This window comes from Schistocerca cancellata, chromosome 8 (genome assembly GCF_023864275.1).
Source record: "Schistocerca cancellata isolate TAMUIC-IGC-003103 chromosome 8, iqSchCanc2.1, whole genome shotgun sequence".
NCBI lineage: Eukaryota > Metazoa > Arthropoda > Insecta > Orthoptera > Acrididae > Schistocerca > Schistocerca cancellata.
The window spans coordinates 37,313,822-37,336,091 of NC_064633.1; the positions used below are offsets into that span (position 1 = coordinate 37,313,822).

Genomic DNA, 22,270 nt, shown 5'->3' on the forward strand with positions numbered 1-22,270 from the left:
GACCACCTCGGCTGGGGCCTAAACAACTGGAAAAGCGTGGCCTGGGCAGATCAGTCTCGATTTCAAGTGGTATGAGCTGATGATAGGGTTTGAGTTTTGGCGCAGGCCCCACGAAGCCATGAACCCATGTTGTCAACTGGGCACTGTGGAATCTGGTGGTTGCTCCATTATGTTGTGGGCTATGTTTAGATGGATCATCGACTGTAAATGGTAATGTTCGGCTACTTGGAGACCACCGGCAGCCATTCATGGACTTCTTGTTCCCGTACAACCTTGGAATTCTTGCGGAGGACAATACGTCATGTCACAGGCCCACAAATGTTCGCGAATGATTTGACGAACATTCTGGACAAGTGAGCCAGAGCTCTGCCCACCCAGATCGTCCGGCTTAAAAATCTATGGGACAGAATCTAGAGGTCAGTTGGTCCACAAGATTCTGAATTGGCAACACTTTCGCGATTATGGACGGCAGCTTGGCTCAGCATCCCTGCTGGGGACTTTCAAAAACTTGTTTAGTCCGTACCACGTCGAGGTGCCGCACTACGCAGGCAAAAGGAGGTCCGACACGATATTAGGAGATGTCCCACGGCTTTTGTCAGCTCACTATAATTACAGATAGCTTAAGGGGCGAAGTATGTACACTTAGATTCAGCATTATATTCTTTCTTTTCTTTTTACTCTTAGCTAATTTCACAATAGAATATTTTTCTGGATACTACGGCCAAAGGATGTACTATATTAGGATCTGTAACAGAATTCCGTAGTCATAGGAACCATGAGTCGAAAGTATATCGTTGTAAAATTAATGGACAAATCTCTGGTTCAGAAAACAGCATGTGTGAGTAATAGTTATCAAATCAGTATTCAGTGCGATTGTCCTTTGTCACTGAGGTGAGCCAATCCGTGTATTTCTGGCGCTCTCTCACAGGGACCAGGGTTTTATACACACATTTATTTTTACATTGTAGCTAATTAATATTAATTATAATATTATAAATTGTAATAATAATAGTAACAATACTAACATCAATCATGTTTACAGTTCAAGGTAGACAATGTATTACTGGCTTATAAGTGAGATATTATGAAATAGCGAGATCTGAAAGAAAGAAATATATATAGGCTGCATCATCTGGGGACTGCGCAAATGAGAAAAGTTCGGTCATTTTTAATGAAATAACCGTTGCGTACACAAACAAAGACAGACATTAATGTTGGTTTAGAAGAGAGGTCATAAGCTGTTTTTTGCAGGTAAAGTTAGTATTCATTTATCTGATATACTGAGGTAAAACATTCCAAAATCGTGTTCCTGCTGCTGAAAATGACTTTAGAGTATGTGGCTGTGGTATAAAGTACGATAATAAGATTTTTTTTATGCGTTGCCCACAAAAGAGCACATGGACGATAGTCGTCCACCAATAACCTCCCGATCCTTTAGGAATCGAGCTTACACGTATAAAACAAATTTTACGATTAAGAGTGTTAGCGAAAAAAAGTTGAAATTATGATTGAAGTTTGTTGGAAGTCTCTAAGCATTCCCATTATGAAATAATGGATGAACATATTCTGGATAATTTACGCTCCATTTTAAGCAGAAGTTAGTTTTTCACGCATCTAAATGTTTACGTCGTCATACGTCCTGAAACATGCGTCATGCAGTGATACACTTGTGCAGTTACATACAGTGTTGTATGTGGATACTTTCTATCACTTTTGTTGCGAATGGAGTCGGTAGTAAACAAGTAACAAATTACCTTACGCCGAAGTCTGACTGCATGAACATCGAAAAGGTAGTAATCTGTAACTTTACGCTTCCATAATTTGTGGAGGGTGTCAGAAAGAAAAAGTTTTGTAAGGGTTTGGAATTATGTTTAAAGTCTATTGCGAGTCATTAAGTACTCCCATCCTCAAATACTGGGTGAATATACTCGAGGTATTATCCGCTGTCACTTATGCTGCTTCAAGAGAAACACAAGTTCTAACGGTAATCTTATCTTACTGTGTTCAACTTTTAAGTAAAATTACACCCCTTAATGAATGGATTATTAGAAAACGGAAAAATTTAAATTGTCTCTGGAAGCCATTAAATGGTCATCTTGCAACTGATACCGGGTTCTCGAGATCGGTTTGGTAATTCAGTATTTTAAGGACTATAAGATCCACTTTTTTTTCGGAAAACTGCTTCGAAAATTCAGGTGCGTCTTATACTCCAAATTAATGTAAGTCCAGTGTTTTATTTAAAATCACTCCAGTAGTTATAAAAGGCCATATATTCAATGCCGCGAGGATCCTGTTGTGTCTAGACAAGACAGCCTAGACAATGCGAGGAAGCCGAAAGGCACGCGCTTAAACTCACGCAGGCTGGGGTGAGGTCTGAAACAGGATACGTAATGAATGCTATAAAGAAAAGTACGTAACTTCTGGAATACTTTACTTTAATCCACATTTGTAGAACATCGCTCTTGATGATACAATAATAGAATCTCAATATCTATACTGGTAATGGCGCCTTGCTAGGTCGTAGCAAATGTAGCTGAAGGCTATGCTACTATCGTCTCGACAAAGGAGAGCGTAATTCTCAGTGAACCATGGCTAGCAACGTCGGCTGTACAACTGGGACGAGTGCTAGTACGTCTCTCTAGACCTGCCGTGTGGCGGCGCTCTGTCTGCAATTACTGACAGTGGCGACACGCGGGTCCGTCGTATACTAGCGGACCGCGGCCGATTTAAAGGCTACCACCTAGCAAGTGTGGTGTCTGGCGGGGACACCACAGATCCTATCTCCATTTCGCACCATAGGATTCAACTGACAGTAGCAGTGCACTGATGCGACGAGCATGAGTTGCGGAGATTCACAAGCTTGCCAATACTGTCTCCCTCCCCTCCCGCCATCACAAACGTGGAACACTGTCTAGCCTTTGGTGCGTCACTGCAGTCTGCGGTGCCAGTGAACTTGACTGTGATTTGTATTATCGGTAACAGTACTATATTTTTGTTAGATAGTTTCGTATTGGAAAAAATTAAAGGTATTCATATGCGGGCTACAAAATGAAAGTAATAGCATATGCAGAACATGGAAACAGAGCAGCTATCGTCATTTCAGCCTCCACCAGCAGAAAAAACGTTTTTTGACTGGCGGGCTAGCAAAAAAGAAATGGAAAAGAGGAAGACTAAATGTGCAAATAGAGGACTGAATGCGAAATGGCCCAAAACCAGAAGATGACATCCTGACATGGATTCAAGGCTACTGCGAAAAGACATTGGAATTAATACAAAAGTGATTCAAATACACGCTCGTAAGCTGGCGCTGTAATGGAAAATAACAGACTTTAAGTTTATAGCTGATTGGTGCTACAGGTTTATGAAGTTTCGTGGACTCAGCATGCGAACCAGAAACAAAATGTCACAGAAAATGCCGCAAAAATATGAAGAGAAACTATTATCTTTCCACCGCTTCACTATTCAACATTGAAAGAATTATGTCAGATAGTGAATACGTATGAAACTCCTCTGACATTTGCGGGCCGGGGTGGCCGAGCGGTTCTAGGCGCTACAGTCTGGAACCGCGCGACCACTACGGTCGCAGGTTCGAATCCTACCTCGGGCATGGATTTGTGTGATGTCCTTAGGTTAGTTAGGTTTAAGTACTTCAAAGTTCTAGGGGACTGATGACCTCAGAAGTTAAGTCCCATAGTGCTCAGAGCCATTTCAGCCTCCTCTGACATTTTATGTGCCTAGTAACAGAGCTATTGCCATGAAAGGTGCTAAAACTGTAACAATAAAAACTATTGGACATGAATGAATGCACTACACTGATATCCTTTCATGTTGTGCAGACGGTACTAAACTCAATCCGACGATCATTTTCAAGGGCAAAACAATGCCAAAATCTTCTGAAACATGGCCAGACGATGTTGTTTATGTACATGACAAGGGTTGTATGGATGAGACTGGCATTAAATTATGGATTAACAGAAAGTGGGAGAGAAGGGAAGGAGCTTTATTGAAGCTTTTCTTGTGCTAGATCAGTTTTGCAATCATTTGAAAAATTCTGTGAAAGAAAAATTGAGACGGGGAAATACAGATCTTACTGTTATTATGGGAAGACTTACTTCACAGTAGCAACCTTTTGATATGTCAATAAGTAAACCGTTTAAAGTGTATATGAGAGAGAAATGGGGCAGATGGATGATGGGTGAAACCTAACATGAATTCATGCCGAAGGGAGCTTGAAAATGACCTGCAGTCAAACAAGTGTGTCAGCGAATAAAACAGTCGTGAATTAGAGTGACAGAAGACATTATTGTCAAATATTTCAAGAAGTGCTGGATTTGTAACACTCTCGGTGGCAGTGAAGACCATATTACATACGAAGAGGACGACGAAGAGGAAGAAGAAAAAGAAGAAACTTCTGATTACGAATTTCAGAGATTTTTAAGGTCAGTTCGACTTCAGTATAGTAATAATAACAGCAAAAATTTATTTAAAAAACTGCTTGAAAGGTAAGGTGCATTTTACAGTTCGTAGCGTCTTATAGTCCGTAAAATAAGGAAAGTGAGGGAGAAATAGGAGAAATCCCTTACTTACTCTGAGTGCAAATGCTTGCAGTGTGGTTATGCGCCGCGCGGGATTAGCCGAGCGGTCTGGGGCACTGCAGTCATGGACTGTGCGGCTGGTCCCGGCGGAGGTTCGAGTCCTCCCTCGGCCATGGGTGTGTGTGTTTGTCCTTAGGATAATTTAGGTTAAGCAGTGTGTAAGCTTAGGGACTGATGATCTTAGCAGTTTGGTCGCATAAGATTTCACACACATTTGAACATTTTTTTGTGGTTAGGTGTAGCAAGTGCGTAGGACGGTGGTAATGCGTAATATGCAAGGGTAACTATATCACCCTACAGCACAGTTTGTGCTGTTCTGAAATTTCTCGAGAAATTCAAACAGTGTGTCATCTGGGCCTCGAACACTAAACCTTGTTCATCGCTTGCAGTGTTATTACCAACTGAGCAGTCCATTGCAACTCACCCTCACATCTTTAATCCCACCAACACCTCTCTGCTACTTTCCAAGCTTCACAGAACCTCAGCTGAATACCTTTCGGGACCAGAAGCACCCAGTTCGTGACTATCGTTTTTCTCCACTACATCCTTTGTTCCAGGTGTGCTAGTCCCGAAAGTTATAGAGGAGAAATTTTGTGAACTTTGGAAAGTAGGAACGAGGAAATGTGAGGTCATCCACACGAGTACTAAAAGCAGTCCGTTAAACTACGTTTACACTGTACATAAGTCAAATCTAAAGGCCTTAAATTCAAATAAATACCTACGAACTACAATTACGAACAATTTAAATTAGAAAGAACACTTAGGAAAATTTGTGAGCGAAGCAAAGCAAAGACTGTTTTATTTATTTATTTATTTATTTATTTAACCTGGCAAGATTAGGGCCATCAGGCATTCTACTTATTTTACATTCATATGTTTTAGTAGGCATGTTAAACTACATCTAGTACAAAAAGTGAAATAAACAATTAGAAAGGTACACCTGGAAAAATACATACATATAGAGTTTATATTCGTAGATCATAAGTACTGTTATAATTAGACATTATTGAAGAGACAGATTTTAGATAGGAGTGCTGGCAGCAGGGAGTATGAGGGAGACTCATGGCGAAGGGAGGGGAAGAACAGAGAGACATGATGAAACATAATTAAGGAAAAAAAAAGGAAAAGAAGATTGCATGGCTAATAGAGATAGATGAAGAGGAAGGCATCTCAGGAGCAAGATGATTTGACAGATGAGAGGATTGGCCTTGTACATTAATTTTATGGAGAACTTTATGAGGATGATAGTAGGAAATGCTTCAACTTCTTCTTAAAAGCAGCAGGAGATTGAATTTCGCGCAAGGTAAGGGGCAGTTTGTTCCAGAGGCGGACAGCGGCAACTGAGAAGGAGTTTGCAGAAGTTTTTGTTTTGTGAGTGGGCACAGTTAGGATACCAAATAAGAGTGACCTCGTGTTTAGATTATGATGACATGACAGGTTTTTAATCTCTGAAGCAAGGTACTGGGGTGCTTGCGCGACGAGGAGTCGGTGAAGTAGACATAGAGTGTGGTAGTCACGCAATTTGTCCGGCCGCAGCCACCCTAGCTCGGAGTATGAATCACTAACATGATCATATCGGCGAATGTTGCAGGTGTAACGCACACAGGCATTCATGGTTAACTCTATCCGTCTCTTGTTTTCATTACTCATGCCTTGTTGAATCACATCACAATAGTGGAGGTTCGGTAGAACGAGTGCTTGCATGAGCTGGCGTTTCAAGTCCTGTGGAAATATGTTCCGAAACTTTTTGAGAGTATAGAGACAAGCAGACGTCTTTCGGCACACTGCGACTGTATTCTCCGCCCAGTTGAGATGCTCATCCAAAGTTACACTCAAGTTCTTCACTGTTTTCTGATATGGTATTGGAGTACCGTCGAGCAGAATAGGAGGTAGCCGTTCGCGTAAATCTGAACTTATTAATTTCTGATGGGCTATTAAGATTACTTGCGTCTTTTTTGCATTTAGTTTAAGCCCCATGTTTTTCGCCCATGTCACTACTGAAGACAGATCATCATTCATCTGAGTGATTGCAGTGTTTACATCTTCAGGTCTGACGCTTAGGTAGATCTGGAGGTTGTCGGCATAGAAATGATGTTGGTAGAACTCTTAGAAAATGTAACAGATCTACTGAAGAAACTGCCTACACTACGCTTGTCCGTCCTCTTTTTGGAGTAATACGTACAATCTGGGATCCTTACCAGATGAGGTTAATGGAGTACTTCGAGAAAGTTCAAAGATGAGCAGCACGTTTTGTACTATCGCGAAATAGGGAAGGAGTGTCACGGACATAACACGGAATTTGGAGTGGACACCATTAAAACAAAGGCGTTTTGCATTGCGGCGGAATCTTCTCACGAAATTTCAATCACCAATTTTCTCCTCCGAATGCGAAAATATTTTGTTGACGCCGACATACACAGGGAGAAACACTCTTCATAATAAAAATAAGGAAAATCAGAGCTCGCCCGGAAAGATATAGTTTTTCGTTTCTTCCCGAGCTATTGTGAAGGTGGTTTGATGTAATCTCTGCCAGGCGCTTAAGTGTTATTTGCAGAGTATCCATGTAGATGTAGATGTAGATCGTGAGTTGTGTTTGGATAGCTCAGTCGGCAGGAACTTACCAGTGAAATTCAAGGTTCCGCGTTCGATCGCATATTCAGTTTCAAAACATGTACGATGGGTGGCAAGCAACAATAGGTAAGGTAGGACGACGTACGTTAGTCCTGGCAAGACGACAATTACGAAGAGTATGATCAAATAAGGTCAGCGACCACTTCGTAGCAATTGTTGTCTCCGAAAGTTGAAGAGAATTTCTTTTATTTTTATTTGCTATCTTCTCTCTGGTTTACAAACTGTAAACAAAAGTAAACAGTACAACTGCTAATGCAATCAGATAAACGAGAACCAGCAGTATGTGTGATGCAGTACTAGAACAAGAGACTATGGTTTGGTAAAACAAATATTACAATAATTACATTACTTGTAACACGATTAAATTGTAGTAATAAAACTGATTATCTTACAGATGTCTCAGATAAATCTACTTATAAATAAAAGCTATCGTTTCAATTGGTTATGAGCCCACAGTATATTTGTTTTACCAAACCATAGTCTCTTGTTCTAGTATTGCATCACACATACTGATAGTTCTCAGATGCGCTACCTGTCATTTGTTGTTGTTGTTGTGGTCTTCAGTCCTGAGACTGGTTTGATGCAGCTCTCCATGCTACTCTATCCTGTGCAAGCTTCTTCATCTCCCAGTATCTACTGCAACCTACATCCTTCTGAATCTGCTTAGTGTAGTCATCTCTTGGTCTCCCTCTACGATTTTTACCTTTCACACTGCCCTCCAATGCTAAATTTGTGATCCCTTGATGCCTCAAAACATGTCCTACCAACCGATCCCTTCTTCTAGTCAAGTTGTGCCACAAACTTCTCTTCTCCCCAATCCTATTCAATACCTCCTCATTAGTTACGTGATCTACCCACCTTATCTTCAGCATTCTTCTGTAGCACCACATTTCGAAAGCTTCTATTCTCTTCTTGTCCAAACTATTTACCGTCCATGTTTCACTTCCATACATGGCTACACTCCATACAAATACTTTCAGAAACGACTTCCTGACACTTAAATCTATACTCGATGTTAACAAATTCCTCTTCTTGAGAAACGCTTTCCTTGCCATTGCCAGTCTACATTTTATATCCTCTCTACTTCGACCATCATCGGTTATTTTACTCCCTAAATAGCAAAACTCCTTTACTACTTTAAGTGTCTCATTTCCTAATCTAATTCCCTCAGCATCACCCGACTTAATTTCCTGTCATTATATACCACATATGTTCCTGCAGTATGGCACTAATTAGAGCACAGAATGCATTACAGGATTCGGCACTCACAACATCGATGATGGTGTTAAGTGCTTCCTTGCAGGCAACTATTTCCTCTGAAAACAGATCATGAGCGGCAAACATCCATTCGGGAATGAATTACAGGCAACTCGTCTGAAAACAGATCATGAGCGGCAAACATCCATTCGGGAATTAATTACATATAAGTGTCGCGCTTATTAATTACGCCGTATTAACGTGTCCGCTGATGTTGACGATAATAAGCATTTTATTTTTAATTTTTTTTTTATAAAATATAGTGCTGCATCACGTTTGGAAAACAGAAAGGCCGTTAGCAATAAACAACCACAGAACTTGAACTTCATTAGTTTACATGAGCAGGTTTTCAGTTCGTAGGCTGCGCCTCTTACAGTTATCTCTCCGGAGCTTGCAGCCAACCTGAAAACAGTGCTCCTTCAACGATCTGAATATTAATTTCGTAACAATTTTCTTCACATCGACATTCTGTGGTATTATTTACAGTGCAGACATCACGGTGCTGTATCACTATAAAAGTCTCATGTGCCATTGTCTAATAAAAATAAATGTAATAAGTATATGTATTTATTCGCTAAGGAACAAATTGTTGGGCAAGTGAATAACTTCCTTTTTCATTTATTGAGGACTAACTTGCTGTCTTTTTACAAGCAGTTTGCCCGACTTACGGTAGCGCTACAGAATTCGTCACAATTTGTTTTATACCTGTCGTGTCCACAGCGCACATCGAGCACATTCGGTCGGTGGCGGGGATCGACCACGTGGGCCTCGGAGCTGGCTACGATGGAATCAACATGTGAGTTCACGCTTCTTCAAAACCAAGTTACTTCCAGTTGAACCAATACTTAAGATTATAAATCGAGGAATCACATTACAACTAATTGCACAATGACTTACTAGTGGGTTATAATGCTATTTATTATTCACTATCTGACAACAAATATGAAACATTCACAAGGGTAGGAGGAAACTAGATGTCACTTCACGGGCTGAGAGACTGTGAGTGCCGTTATTTCAGTGGCTACGGAGTCGAGTCTAATTTAGAAAGAACTTGGCAGCAAGAGCCCACTTATTAGTGTGACGTTGCACCCCCTCTGTCCTGGATGCATGCACTTATGCGGTTGGGGATGCGATCATACAGGCATTGCATTCTCTCCAGATGCAAGCTGACCAACAACATTTGTAGCTGGTCGTTGATATTCTGTATTCTGGTAGTAGCAGTCGTCGTGTGACTAGGGCCTCCCGTAGGGTAGACCGTTCGCCGGGTGCAAGTCTATCGATTTGATGCCATGTCGGTGACTTGCGCGTCGATAGGAATTATATGATGATGATTACGACAACACAATACCCAGTCCCTGAGCGGAGAAAAATCTCCGACCCAGCCGGGAATCGAACCCGGGCACTTGGGATTGACATTCTTTTGCGCTGACTACTCAGCTACCGGGAGCGGACTTTATTCTCGAACTGTGCTGGAGTTGACGTCCGAACTGCTCTCACACTTGTTCTGTCGGGGCCAACTGGCGATCATGCTGGTCACCAGAGTAGCAAAGCATCACGCAGACAGGTCACAGACACACTTGTGAACGAGTACTATGTCACTGAAAAATTACTTGAGAGGTAACACATGAGAACGTAGAATGTCCTCGATGTGGTGATGTGCCATTAGACTTCCTTCGGTACATACCAGCCACCAGCCGTGACCAAAAGTCGTACCTGATGGCTCCGCACACGATGACGCCAAGAGCAACATCGCTTTAAACCCTCCAAAACAATGCCAGGACGGGTCGTATCTCCAGGTCGCCGTCATTCTCCCGAAGATTGCTACCTGGGATATCGGAGAACCGCAATTCATCGCTGATCATTCATCAGCATTCCATGCGTCCTATTCATGGGAGCAATCAAAAGGCAGCCAGTTTTGCTATTTTGATACGGCAGCCTATGCGAGGACGGTAATTCCCTAGTATGACTGCTTCTAGTTTCCGAACTATGGTGCGGGACGAAACAGGAAGCCCATTATTTGCTCTGGAATGGCAGGTGGAGATGTCTAGGGGTTTCGATGTACGAGGTGCATTCAAGTTCTAAGGCCTCCGATTTTTTTTCTAATTAACTACTCACCCGAAATCGATGAAACTGGCGTTACTTCTCGACGTAGTCGCCCTGCAGACGTACACATTTTTCACAACGCTGACGCCATGATTCCATGGCAGCGGCGAAGGCTTCTTTAGGAGGCTGTTTTGACCACTTTAAAATCGATGAGGCAATAGCAGCACGGCTGGTGAATGTGCGGCCACGGAGAGTGTCTTTCATTGTTGGAAAAAGCCAAAAGTCACTAGGAGCCAGGTCAGGTGAGTAGGGAGCATGAGGAATCACTTCAAAGTTGTTATCACGAAGAAACTGTTGCGTAACGTTAGCTCGATGTGCGGGTTCGTTGTCTTGGTGAAACAGCACACGCGGAGCCCTTCCCGGACGTTTTTGTTGCAGTGCAGGAAGGAATTTGTTCTTCAAAACATTTTCGTAGGATGCACCTGTTACCGTAGTGCCCTTCGGAACGCAATGGGTAGGGATTACGCCCTCGCTGTCCCAGAACATGGACACCTTCATTTTTTCGGCACTGGCGGTTACCCGAAATTTTTTTGGTGGCGGTGAATCTGTGTGCTTCCATTGAGCTGACTGGCGCTTTGTTTCTGGATTGAAAAAATGGCATCCACGTGTCATCCATTGTCACAACCGACGAAAAGAAAGTCCCATTCATGCTGTCGTTGCGCGTCAACATTGCTTGGCAACATGCCACACGGGCAGGCATATGGTCGTCTGTCAGCATTCGTGGCACCCACCTGGATGACACTTTTCGCATTTTCAGGTCGTCATGCAGGATTGTGTGCACAGAACCCACAGAAATGCCAACTCTGGAGGCGATATGTTCAACAGTCATTCGGCGATCCCCCAAAACAATTCTCTCCACTTTCTCGATCGTGTCGTCAGACCGGCTTGTGCGAGCCCAAGGTTGTTTCGGTTTGTTGTCACATGATGTTCTGCCTTCATTAAACTGTCGCACCCACGAACGCACTTTCGACACATCCATAACTCCATCACCACATGTCTCCTTCAACTGTCGATGAGTTTCAATTGGTTTCACACCACGCAAATTCAGAAAACGAATGATTGCACGCTGTTCAAGTAAGGAAAACGTCGCCATTTTAAGTATTTAAAACAGTTCTCATTCTCGTCGCTGGCGGTAAAATTCCATCTGCCGTACGGTGCTGCCATCTCTGGGACGTATTGACAATGAACGCGGCATCATTTTAAAACAATGCGCATGTTTCTATGTCTTTCCAGTCCGGAGAAAAAAAATCGGAGGCCTTAGAACTTGAATGCACCTCGTACTTGGCGGGCAGTATGGCGATGCTGTCGTACTTCTGGTCAGATGTGATCGACCCGAAGCTCCACGACAAGTATGCCTGCTCTCGTGTTCCCACGCAGTCCGTCATCAGGCTACTGTCACGTTTGAATGTCCCTAAAACCTGAATACTGAAGGATTAGTCCAGCTGATCAGATAGAGACTCAGGATGAGCCCCTTTCAAGCTCTGTCGAGTGCTGAAATTCAGTCTCGAGTGAATATGAGGCCTCTCCGCGACCTTCACAGTGATCACTCGGCATCTGAAGCTTTTTGCTTCCCTTACATGCCCTAGGAGGTCTGGTAAATGGAAATGAGCGTTTGGCGTCATTGGCCGGGAGGCCCCTTACGGGGCAGGTCCGGCCGCCTTGGTGCAGGCGCCGCATTGGGCGATTTGCGCGGCGGATGGGGATGAAATGATGAAGAAGACAACACAACACCCAGTCCCTGAGCGGAGAAAATCCCCGACCCATCCGGGAATCGAACCCAGGCCCGTAGGATGGCAATCCGTCACGAGGACCGCACAGCTATAGGGGTGGACAGAAGGTCTGGTGACAACCTTAGACATGGACCAGACCAATGCACTCTTGTAGCCGTTCTACCTGTAACAGCCAACTGATGAGCCAAAACATTATGAGCACCTGCTTAACAGCTTTTTTGTCTCTTTGGAGTGAAATACATCACTGACTCTGTGTGTCAGGGATCCGGCTGTTTGTTAGTAGTTTTGTGGAGGTATGTGCCATTAGATGTCTGCGCACAGGTAACGTAATTCGCATAGATAACGGGCCGCTGATTCACGTAGTTGGTGATGGCGGCCGACAGCGACGCAGATAGAGTCCATAGGATTCACATCAGGCTCATTTGTCCGCCTAGACATCAACGTGTGCTTACTATAATGCTCCTGAAAGTACTGTAGCACGGTTCTGGCTCCGAGACAGGGACAATTATACTGCTGAAAAGTGACATCGCCGTCGGGAAACCATCAAGCGTGAAGCCATCAAGGGGTGCAGGTGGTTCGCAGCTGTCGGCGTGTCTTCGATTAGTACGACAGGTGCTATGCAAGCGCAGGAGAACGTCTCCCATAGCATAACACTGCTCCCACCAGCCTGCGTCCGTGGTGCGCTGCACGTTTCGAGCCGCCGTTCGCCTCGATGACGGCGGTCGTTGAGACGTTCGATGATTCGGCACGTTTCCATTGATCGACGGTCGAATACCGATGGTCCAATGCCAACTGAAATCGTAACTGACGATGTCGTTGGGTCAACATGTGAACAGGTTGGCGTGGTGGAGCTCCATGTTCAACAATGTACGATGAACAGAGTGTTCCGAAACACTTGAGCGTGCATCAGCATTGTGCTTCTTCGACAGAGATGTCACAGATCACCATCTGTCCTACCTTACAGAGCAGACCAGCTTCCGAATGCCACGTTCTGTGAAGAGTCCTGGACGTCCAAACATTTAGCACTTAGTGGCAATTTCACTGTCCTTCCATCTCTTTCTGTATGTGTATCACGACAGTAGCACGTGAACATTCGATCAGATTCGCCGTTTTCGAGATACTGGTTCACAGGCTCTGCGTAATAATAATCTGCCCTTTACCAAAGTAGCTAATCTCAGTTTACTTCCCCATTTGCACTTCAAAATGGAAATTTGTGGTAAGGTCTTATGGGACCAAATTGCAGAGGTCACCGGTCCCCAAGCTTACACACTACTTAATCTAACTTAAACTACACATACTCATGCCCGAGGGAGGACTCGAACCTCCGACGGAGTTTTGCACTTCATATCTTGGTGTTAACATCGCCACATGCATGGGTCGTCGGCTGCGGAGGCCCATAGTTAGGAGTGTTCAGTGCCCAGCATCAAAGTGTGATGTTATTTTCGTCACAGTTCGCCCTGTCCTGTATCTGCCCAGCCTACGATGTCGGAGATGTGTAATGAGGGCTGGCCACCCATCCCCACGATGCCTGGACGTGGTTTCACCTTGGTTTCGCCACATGTTGAAGACACTCACCACAGCACTCCTCCAACACACAAGCCGTGCAGATTCCGAAATGCTCGTGTCGAGCCTCCGGTCCATCAGAATCTGCTCTCGGTCAAAATGAGTTAGATCGCACGTGCCTCTCCCAGTGTACACACTGACAGCACGATCTCTTATTCTGTATGCACCGCGCGTGTGTCTGACTAACAGCCATTCGTCTCCAGGTGACAGTGCTGTCGCCTGGATGGATGTCGCAGGTTGGTGGTGATAATGTTCTGCCTGAAATATATATTGTTTATTTTAACTTTGGCTTATTCTCTGAGATGTCTACATATGTCTCTGGGGGTGGTGCTGCCTTCTGAAGATATGTTTACGCTGGTTACATACTTCTGTTTTACTTCAACTAACGAAAGTAATACAGTCTGGTTTTATTCAGGAAGATGAAGTTTAGCTGAGGGTTCTGATATAGAGAAAGCTATTTACACTTACAATGAGAAGGTACTTAATTCATTAGATAAGAAATTAGAGGGAGCTGGCATTTTCTGTGGCGTTTCAAAAGCCTTTGACTGTGTCAACCACAGCATTCTCTTAAGTAAATTAGAATCTTATGGTGTCACAAGAAATGCTGCAAAATGGTTTGAGTCTTACCTATATAACAGGAAACAAAGGGTGTCATTGTGCAATATTTGGGCAGTAAGCAGTCAGACTTCATCTGACTGATAATTAATTACATGTGGTGTTCCTCAAGGTTCCATCTTGGGTCCATTGCTTTTTCTTCTGTGCGTTAATGACCTCTCACCTGTTATATTGACAGATGCTAAGTTTCTTTTGTTTGTAGATGATACAAACATTGCAATAAGTAGCAAGTCAAGTACAGATTTAGAAACAGCTCCTAATCAAATTTTCACTGACATTAATAAGTGATTTAAAGCTAATTCACTGTCATTAAACTTTGGGAAGGCCCACTACATGCAGTTCAGAACCTGTAAGAGACCCTTCCAGCATGTGTATAACATATGAAGACATGCAGATCGAAGAGGTTGACAGTGTTAAATTGACAGTGTTAAATTTCTGGGATTACAACTCGATAATACATTCAGTTGGGAAGGGCATACCACAGAATTGGTTAAGCGCCTGAACAAGTCTGTATTTGCCATGAGAATAATGTCAGATGTAGGAGATATAAATATAGAAAAACTTGCATACTTTGCTTACTTTCATTCTATTGTGTCATATGGGATCATATTCTGGGGCAACTCATCAAACCGAGCAAAAGTTTTTAATGTGCAAAAGCGTGTGATAAGAATCATTTGTGGTGTACATTCAAGAACATCATGTAGAAACCTGTATTTCAACCACAGCTTCTCAGTATATTTATTCCTTAATGAAATTTGTTGCAAGTAATACATCTCACTTCCCATCCAACAACTCAATACATAGTATCAAAAGTATGAATAAGAACAATCTACATAAAGACTTAAAATCAATTACCTTTTTCCATAAAGGGGTCCAATATTCAGGAACACACATTTTCAATAAATTGCCAGCAACCATTAAAAACTTGGTTTTTGATAAAGCACGGTTTACACAGAGTTTGAAAGACTTTTTGATAGCCAACTTCTTCTACTCCATAGATGAATATCTTTACAGAGACTGTTAAGCCAGCTTAAGTAAACATAGCTGTTAGATTTCAGTTTTGACAGCACTTGGTCACAACAGTCAATAATAGGTACTTTGTGTATGATAAATTTATTAATAGTGCATAACAGTGTTTCATTCTGACAGCAAGTTAATTCTGTAAACATTAGCTGCTCCAGTTTACTGCATTGTATTCATGTATTTCGACAATCTCCTGACAAATGATCATGGTAGTATGTGTTGTATTCAAATGTTTTATGTTTTTATGCTATATTTTCTGACACGTTCCACACCCGCGAGAATCATCCAGTTTTTTGGGTCTATGGAACGAAAACTGAATCTAATCTAATCTAATCTGAGTCAGCTAAAACACTAAAGAGTGGTATAATGAGATTTTCACTCTACAGCGGAGTGTGCGCTGATATGAAACTTCCTGGCAGATTAAAACTGTGTGCCGGACCGAGACTCGAACTCGGGACATTTGCCTTTCGCGGGCAAGTGCTCTACTGGCTGAGCTACCCAAGCACGACTCACGCCCCGTCCTCACAGCTTTAGTTCCGAAAGTACCTCGTCTCCTGCCTTCCAAACTTCACAGAAGGTCTCCTGCGAAATTTGCAGAACTAGCACTGCTGGAAGAAAGGATATTGCGGAGACATGGCTTAGCCACAGCCGTGGGAATGTTTCTAGAGTGAAATTTTCACTCTACAGCGGAGTGTGCGCTGATATGAAACTTCCTGGCTGATTAAAACTGTGTACCGGACCGAGACTCGAACTCGGGGCTTTTGCCTTTCGCGGGTAAGTGCTCTGGCGGAATGAAAGCTGTGAGGACGGGGCGTGAGTCGTGCTTGGCTAGCTCAGTCGGTAGAGCACTTGCCCGCGAAAGGCAAAGGTCCCGAGTTCGAGTCCCGGTCCGGCACGCAGTTTTAATCTGCCAGTAAGTTTCAGTAAAGAGTGGTCTCATTTGAAAGAGCAAGTACATGCTTCAACTGACAGAATGAAAGGATGAATAACGCAGTCAGTAAGCAAAACTGTAGTGAGCTACGTCGAACGTTTTCATTCGCTTGCTTCCACGCACTGGCTTCACTCAAAGGAATAAATGAATAATTCAAATGATATGTTAGTGTGAAACTGAATGAGTCTATTACTTTTGAACAAGTGGTTGACTCGATTGTTTGCGTGCTGCCACTAGCATCACTAAATGATAGATCAAGTGTGGGCTTTACCGGCAGTAGACAGTAGAGAGCGCTGCATGCGATGTTGCAGCACGCCGCTGGGCCTGGAGGACGCGTCGCGCTACCCGCACCTGCTGGCCGAGCTGATGGCGCGCGGCGGCTGGACCGAGGCAGACCTGCAGAAGCTGGCCGGCAGGAACCTCATCAGGGTCTTCCGGGAGGCCGAGCGGGTGAGCGTCCCAGCGGCAACAGCGGGGAGCGGGGGCCTCTGCGCTCCCTGTGTGCTAGTGATGGGCAAACTCGTTCATCCTTGGGAACTAGTTCACTGGTGATCGTTCTTTCTTGGGAACCGTTCAATCGATGACGATGTGTAGAGAGCTGGACAAGAGAACATGAAAATCTCACGCGACGCGCATGGGCTATACCTCATGTAGTCTTGTAAACCTGTTGGTGGCTGTTATTAAAGGTAATGCAGCAATAATAATAATAATAATAGTAATAATTAAATTCGCAGTAATAAAGTTTTTGGTTTGAAAGCTCCTTCTGAACAAATGTTTTTGAGATAATAAGTAAATACGATTTTATGGCGATCTATGCCTTTTCAAATGGAGAGGCACCGCTTTTCCTACTGAGCCAAAATGATCCACAACCCACATTTTTTTTTCAAAGAAAGCAAACTAGCAGGTAATGCAAATTGGAAGCAACCCAACTTAAAAATAATTAGAGCCTTCCTAAATGTAATGTTTTGTATATGAGAGATACACGAAAATCGTTTTATACGAGTTTTCTTACACTAAAAATCAAGAAAATTATTGAAAGTTAGCTGCTAAATCAAGTCGATGAAACCAAAAAATATATGAATAACAAAAAAAACTTGCCTTGTTATAAGTATGTCTTCTGCTGTTCATCGAAATAATGAAGTGAGCTGATATCCCCTTTTGTTACCCGAAAAGACGTACCTATTACATACAACGCAATTTTTATGAAATTTAATAACTTTAAAATACTTTCTGATTACCGGTCGTGGACGCTGAATAGCCAGAACCAAGTGCAAGAACCGTTTGGAACACATGTAAAATAGACGATCGCAATGAACGAAACGAACAACTGGATACTGTACTAACTAGGAGCAGTCGGCAGTGGAACTGAGACAGGTGGTCATGCGAAGAACGACGAGTGCGGCCGAGGGACACGGAGACTGACACGAGCACGCGACCGAGGCTGGAACGAGAACTGCCCAAGTGACCGCCGCGACCGAAGTGAACTAGTGAACTGTGAACCGATCGTTCCTCGTTCCCGGGAACTATAAGTAGACCGCCGCGACCGAAGTGAACTATGAACCAATAGTCCCTTGGAATTCGTTCCTCGGTCCTTTCGTTCATCTTGGTGAACCGTTCCTTTGCACCCGTTCGTTCGCGAACTACCCATCTCTAGTGTGTGGCGACCTCAGTCATTGCTGGAGGGTTAGCGGGGGGAGGGGGATGACCGAGAGGGGGCACTGGAGCCGTCTACACGTCTACGAATCTGGGTTCAGGCTTCTTATCCACTACACAGATCTCTAGCATTGTCTGCGGCTTTGCTGAACTGCAGAGCGACGCTAAATACGGTGACTTTAGTTGTCAACGTATACGGTGATTCAGATAACGAATTGTAGTCTGCATTGATTTAAACAGCTTCTTTGCTTCGGCATATGACACGCGACGTCTAACTTTGTTCTTGAATTTTCTTTTCTTCCTTATAGTAGGGACACTCTCTGCTCCAGACTGGATGTGAATTAGAGCAATTAACACACACTGATGGAGATAAACATTCTACACCTAGTTCATGAGCCGCTTTACCACCGTTCCCTCAGGTAACACGACCATTACACGCAAAGGTTGAATGACCGAACATTTGACACTTGAAGCATCGCATGGGATTTGGAAAAAAAAAGGGCCAACCGGTAAGCGTAAGAAACCCTCCCTTAATGTGCATTGGCAGGTCTTGCGTATTGAAAGTCAGAATGAATGTAAGTGTTGGTTTAAACTGCCCATCCACTCCATTCTTCAGATTTTGACCTTCCATAACACTGTCGTCTGCCCATTCCGGTTGTAAGACGCTGATGTCCTCATCGATGAGGTCTTCACACGTTACCACACCGCGGCTGGAATTTAAAGTTTTATGCAGTTCAACAGCAATAGAGTAGTCACCAAATGCAGTTGCTTTTAGTTGTCTCTGTAATTGACCCGCCGTTTCAATGTACCATTACGTAGCTGTTTAAATGTCTCCAAACTACTTGTAATACAATCTAAACCTTTCTGGATGTAGAATGGGGATAGCAAAGGTTCCCTCGGCTCTTTTATCTATCACAAAAACATTGTGACACACCTATACCCTATTACTGATCCTGCATTTCTGAGGAGTATTCTCAGAAGAGGCACCCTCACGGCTTCTCTCGCTGAAATGAGTAACAGTGCTTAACCAGTGGCCCACCCTATCCACTGGGATCATTTTTTTTAAGAATTAAGAGGCTCCATGGCTGTTCCACGAGCGACTAGGGAACAGATGTCCACCCAGGCAGAGTCCCGTTTGGCTGACGGAGCAAGGAGGACATAAAAAGAAGACTAGCACTGGCAAACAGGACATCATGGCCAAGAGAAGTCTACTAGTATCAAACACAGACCTTAATTTGAGGAAGAAATTTCTGAAAATATACGTTTGGAGCACACCGTTGTATGGTCGTGATACACGGACTGTGATAAAACCGGAAAAGAACAGAATCGAAGCATTTGAGATGCGGTGCTACAGCCGAATGTTGAAAATTAGGTGGACTGATAAAGAATGAGGAGATTCTGCGCAGAATCGAAGAGGTAAGGAGTATGTGGAAATACTGACAAGGAGAAGGAACAGGATGATAGGACATCTGTTAAGGCATCATGGAATGACTTCGATGGTACTAGATGGAGCTGTAGAGGGCAAAATCTGTAGAGGAAGACAAAGATTTGAATACATCCAGCAAATAATTGAGGACTTAGTTACAAGAGCTACTCTGAGATGGAAAGGTTGGCACAGGAGAGGAATTCATGGTTGGCCGCATCAAACCATTCAGAAGACTGATGACAAAAAAAGGCACTGTGCAAGCTGATGGGGGCTCCTTACGGAGCTGTGTAGGCTGAGTCTGTATGTAATGGACTGGAGCCTCTAGTCCAACTCAGCCGATAGTTGACTGCAAATGGTTACGTTCGGCTACTCCGAAACCATTTGCAGCCATTCATGGACTTTATGTTCCCAAACAACGATGGAACTTTTTATGACTGACAATGCGTTGTGTCACCGGGCCACAATTGTTTGCGATGGACCTGAAGAACATCGTTGACTGCCGGCCGCGGTGGTCTAGCGGTTCTGGCGCTGCAGTCCGGAACCGCGGGACTGCTACGGTCGCAGGTTCGAATCCTGCCTCGGGCATGGGTGTGTGTGATGTCCTTAGGTTAGTTAGGTTTAAGTAGTTCTAAGTTCTAGGGGACTTATGACCTAAGATGTTGAGTCCCATAGTGCTCAGAGCCATTTGAACCATTTTTGAACATCGTGGACAAATGAGCGAATGATTTGGCGGCCCATGTCGCCCGTTATGAATCGCATCTAATATTTATGGGACATAATCGAGAGGTCAGTTCGTGCACATCCTGCGCCGGCAACACATTGCTTTTTACGCAAAAAAAATTTCTCAAGACTATTGGCTTTCATTTTCGTTTCAGATTTTTAATATTCAGTTGTAAGTTATGGTCAGAGAGTATGAATAATTTTTGTGATTATTTTGGAGCTATATTTCATAACTCATTGGATAATCTGGATTGAATCATATGAAGAAGTATGCTATTTCAGATCGTTGAATATCCATATTAACCCTCGTAAAGTTGACGATTGCAGTTAGTACCAGTTCGCGGTTCCCACCAATCTGGAATTGTCAGTAATGGGATGTAAAACAGAATATTTTGTACTTATTTTGTATCTGACATGTCACTGTAGACCTTATATCGCAATTAACTAGTGTATAAACTATAAATTGTGACTCTGTTTGGTAAACTATCAGGTGGTAAAATTTACGAAGGTTTAGTAGGAATTAGTTTTCCTCTTTAGTATTCTAGCATTAATAACATGAAAAGATGTACTTAACATATACCGTAGAAATATTGTTACCGTTTAGGTATCAATTTTTCTGCCTTAAAATACTAAGTGGATAATCTTTTGAGATACAATGATTTTGGTACTTCTTGCCAAATTCAGTTTTTAGCCATGACTCGTTTTCAAACTCTCTGAAACGAATATACCAAACCGGTAATATTATCCCGTCCTGAAAAATTTAAAGTTGACACCTTTGCCCTGAGCATCTTATGCAGCAAAAGAACTGTAAGTCTGAACCCTTGACCGTGTAACACTTATGACGAATTAGGTGTAAGACATTAGTACGCATTCAGCATACTAGTCTCCGGACTTTAGTTAGTGATCAAGTGTATGTTCGATAAAGAGCAATTCACGGGATCCACATTACTCGACGCATACAAAACCGCCGACTGGTAGGTACTTTCAGAGATTGCTCGAGTCAGTCGAGGACTGCGACAGTCTGTCGGTGCAATGAACTTTCCTAGCAGATGCCAACGACACCGACAGACTGATAATAATCAAACTGGGCTCTGGACTCCATGACATGAACATGCAGACACATTCAGTATTTTGTGGCAGCTAATTTGGTCGCCCTTTAAAAGTACGAGGTGATAACAATATTCTCAGTTAACAGGTCAATTAAACACATATATCAAAATTAGTGACTACCAGGAGACGTCACTCAGTAACCGCGCAACACGCCCCAAACTTGGCTTCAATTCATCAGATATTCCATATGCATCTGAAACAACTCATTGATGTCACCGATGTTAAATTCCGTTTGGATGCGTCCAGTGCTACGATTCGCCTCCTGTACCAGACAGTCTCAGACGTTTCCTATGGGACTAAGATGGAGAGACTTAGAGGGCCAGCAGAGGCGAGATACAGTGGCCGATTTTTCGCCAAACCAGGAACGAACACGCGCAGCCCTGTAAACACGGCTGATGTCTTCCTGGCAGATGAGAGTGTCCACATAATACTCACTGTGAAGATATAGAAGAGAGAGCAGCACTTGGTGCTGGATTGTAATGGCTTACTTATCTTCGTGAGTTTCTTACAGGCATTCCCCGCTCTGAAGAGGCGTTGAATATGGTTCAACCTGGAAAAGCTGTTTCAGAAACAGGAAGCGCTATATTCATCTTCAGGACGCACAAAACGTTCTCCCATATGGCTTGAAAGAGCTTTCATTGTGACGGATCTAAATGAAACTACTAAATGAAACAAGTTCTTGCCTAATATTTCTGTTTTGCAATTTCACTTTTGAAATACGCGTGCTGTTATCCTATTCGCCCTAAAACAAGGTTCCTAATGTCAAAATGAACACTATATCTTCGTATGTTCTATTCCGCCCAGTCTGACAGCATATTCTCTCTCCAGTAACAAGCGTAAGTACAGAACTCGCGACCTGCTGTCCAAAGAATTGCAACTTCAAACAGCCAAGAGATAGCTGGGAAGTTCACAC

At 43.3% G+C, this 22,270-nt stretch overlaps 1 protein-coding gene across 1 annotated transcript in view; it reads left to right on the top strand.

Annotated features, from left to right (window-relative positions):
• The window catches only part of LOC126095023 (dipeptidase 1-like), a 350,057-nt gene that overhangs the window by 308,815 nt on the left and 18,972 nt on the right, over positions 1-22,270 (top strand). Inside the window, exons 10-11 of the mRNA XM_049909685.1 lie at positions 9,204-9,279; positions 16,760-16,898. Of these exons, the coding sequence (XP_049765642.1) occupies positions 9,204-9,279; positions 16,760-16,898 (215 nt within the window). The remainder of the gene's footprint in view (positions 1-9,203; positions 9,280-16,759; positions 16,899-22,270) is intronic.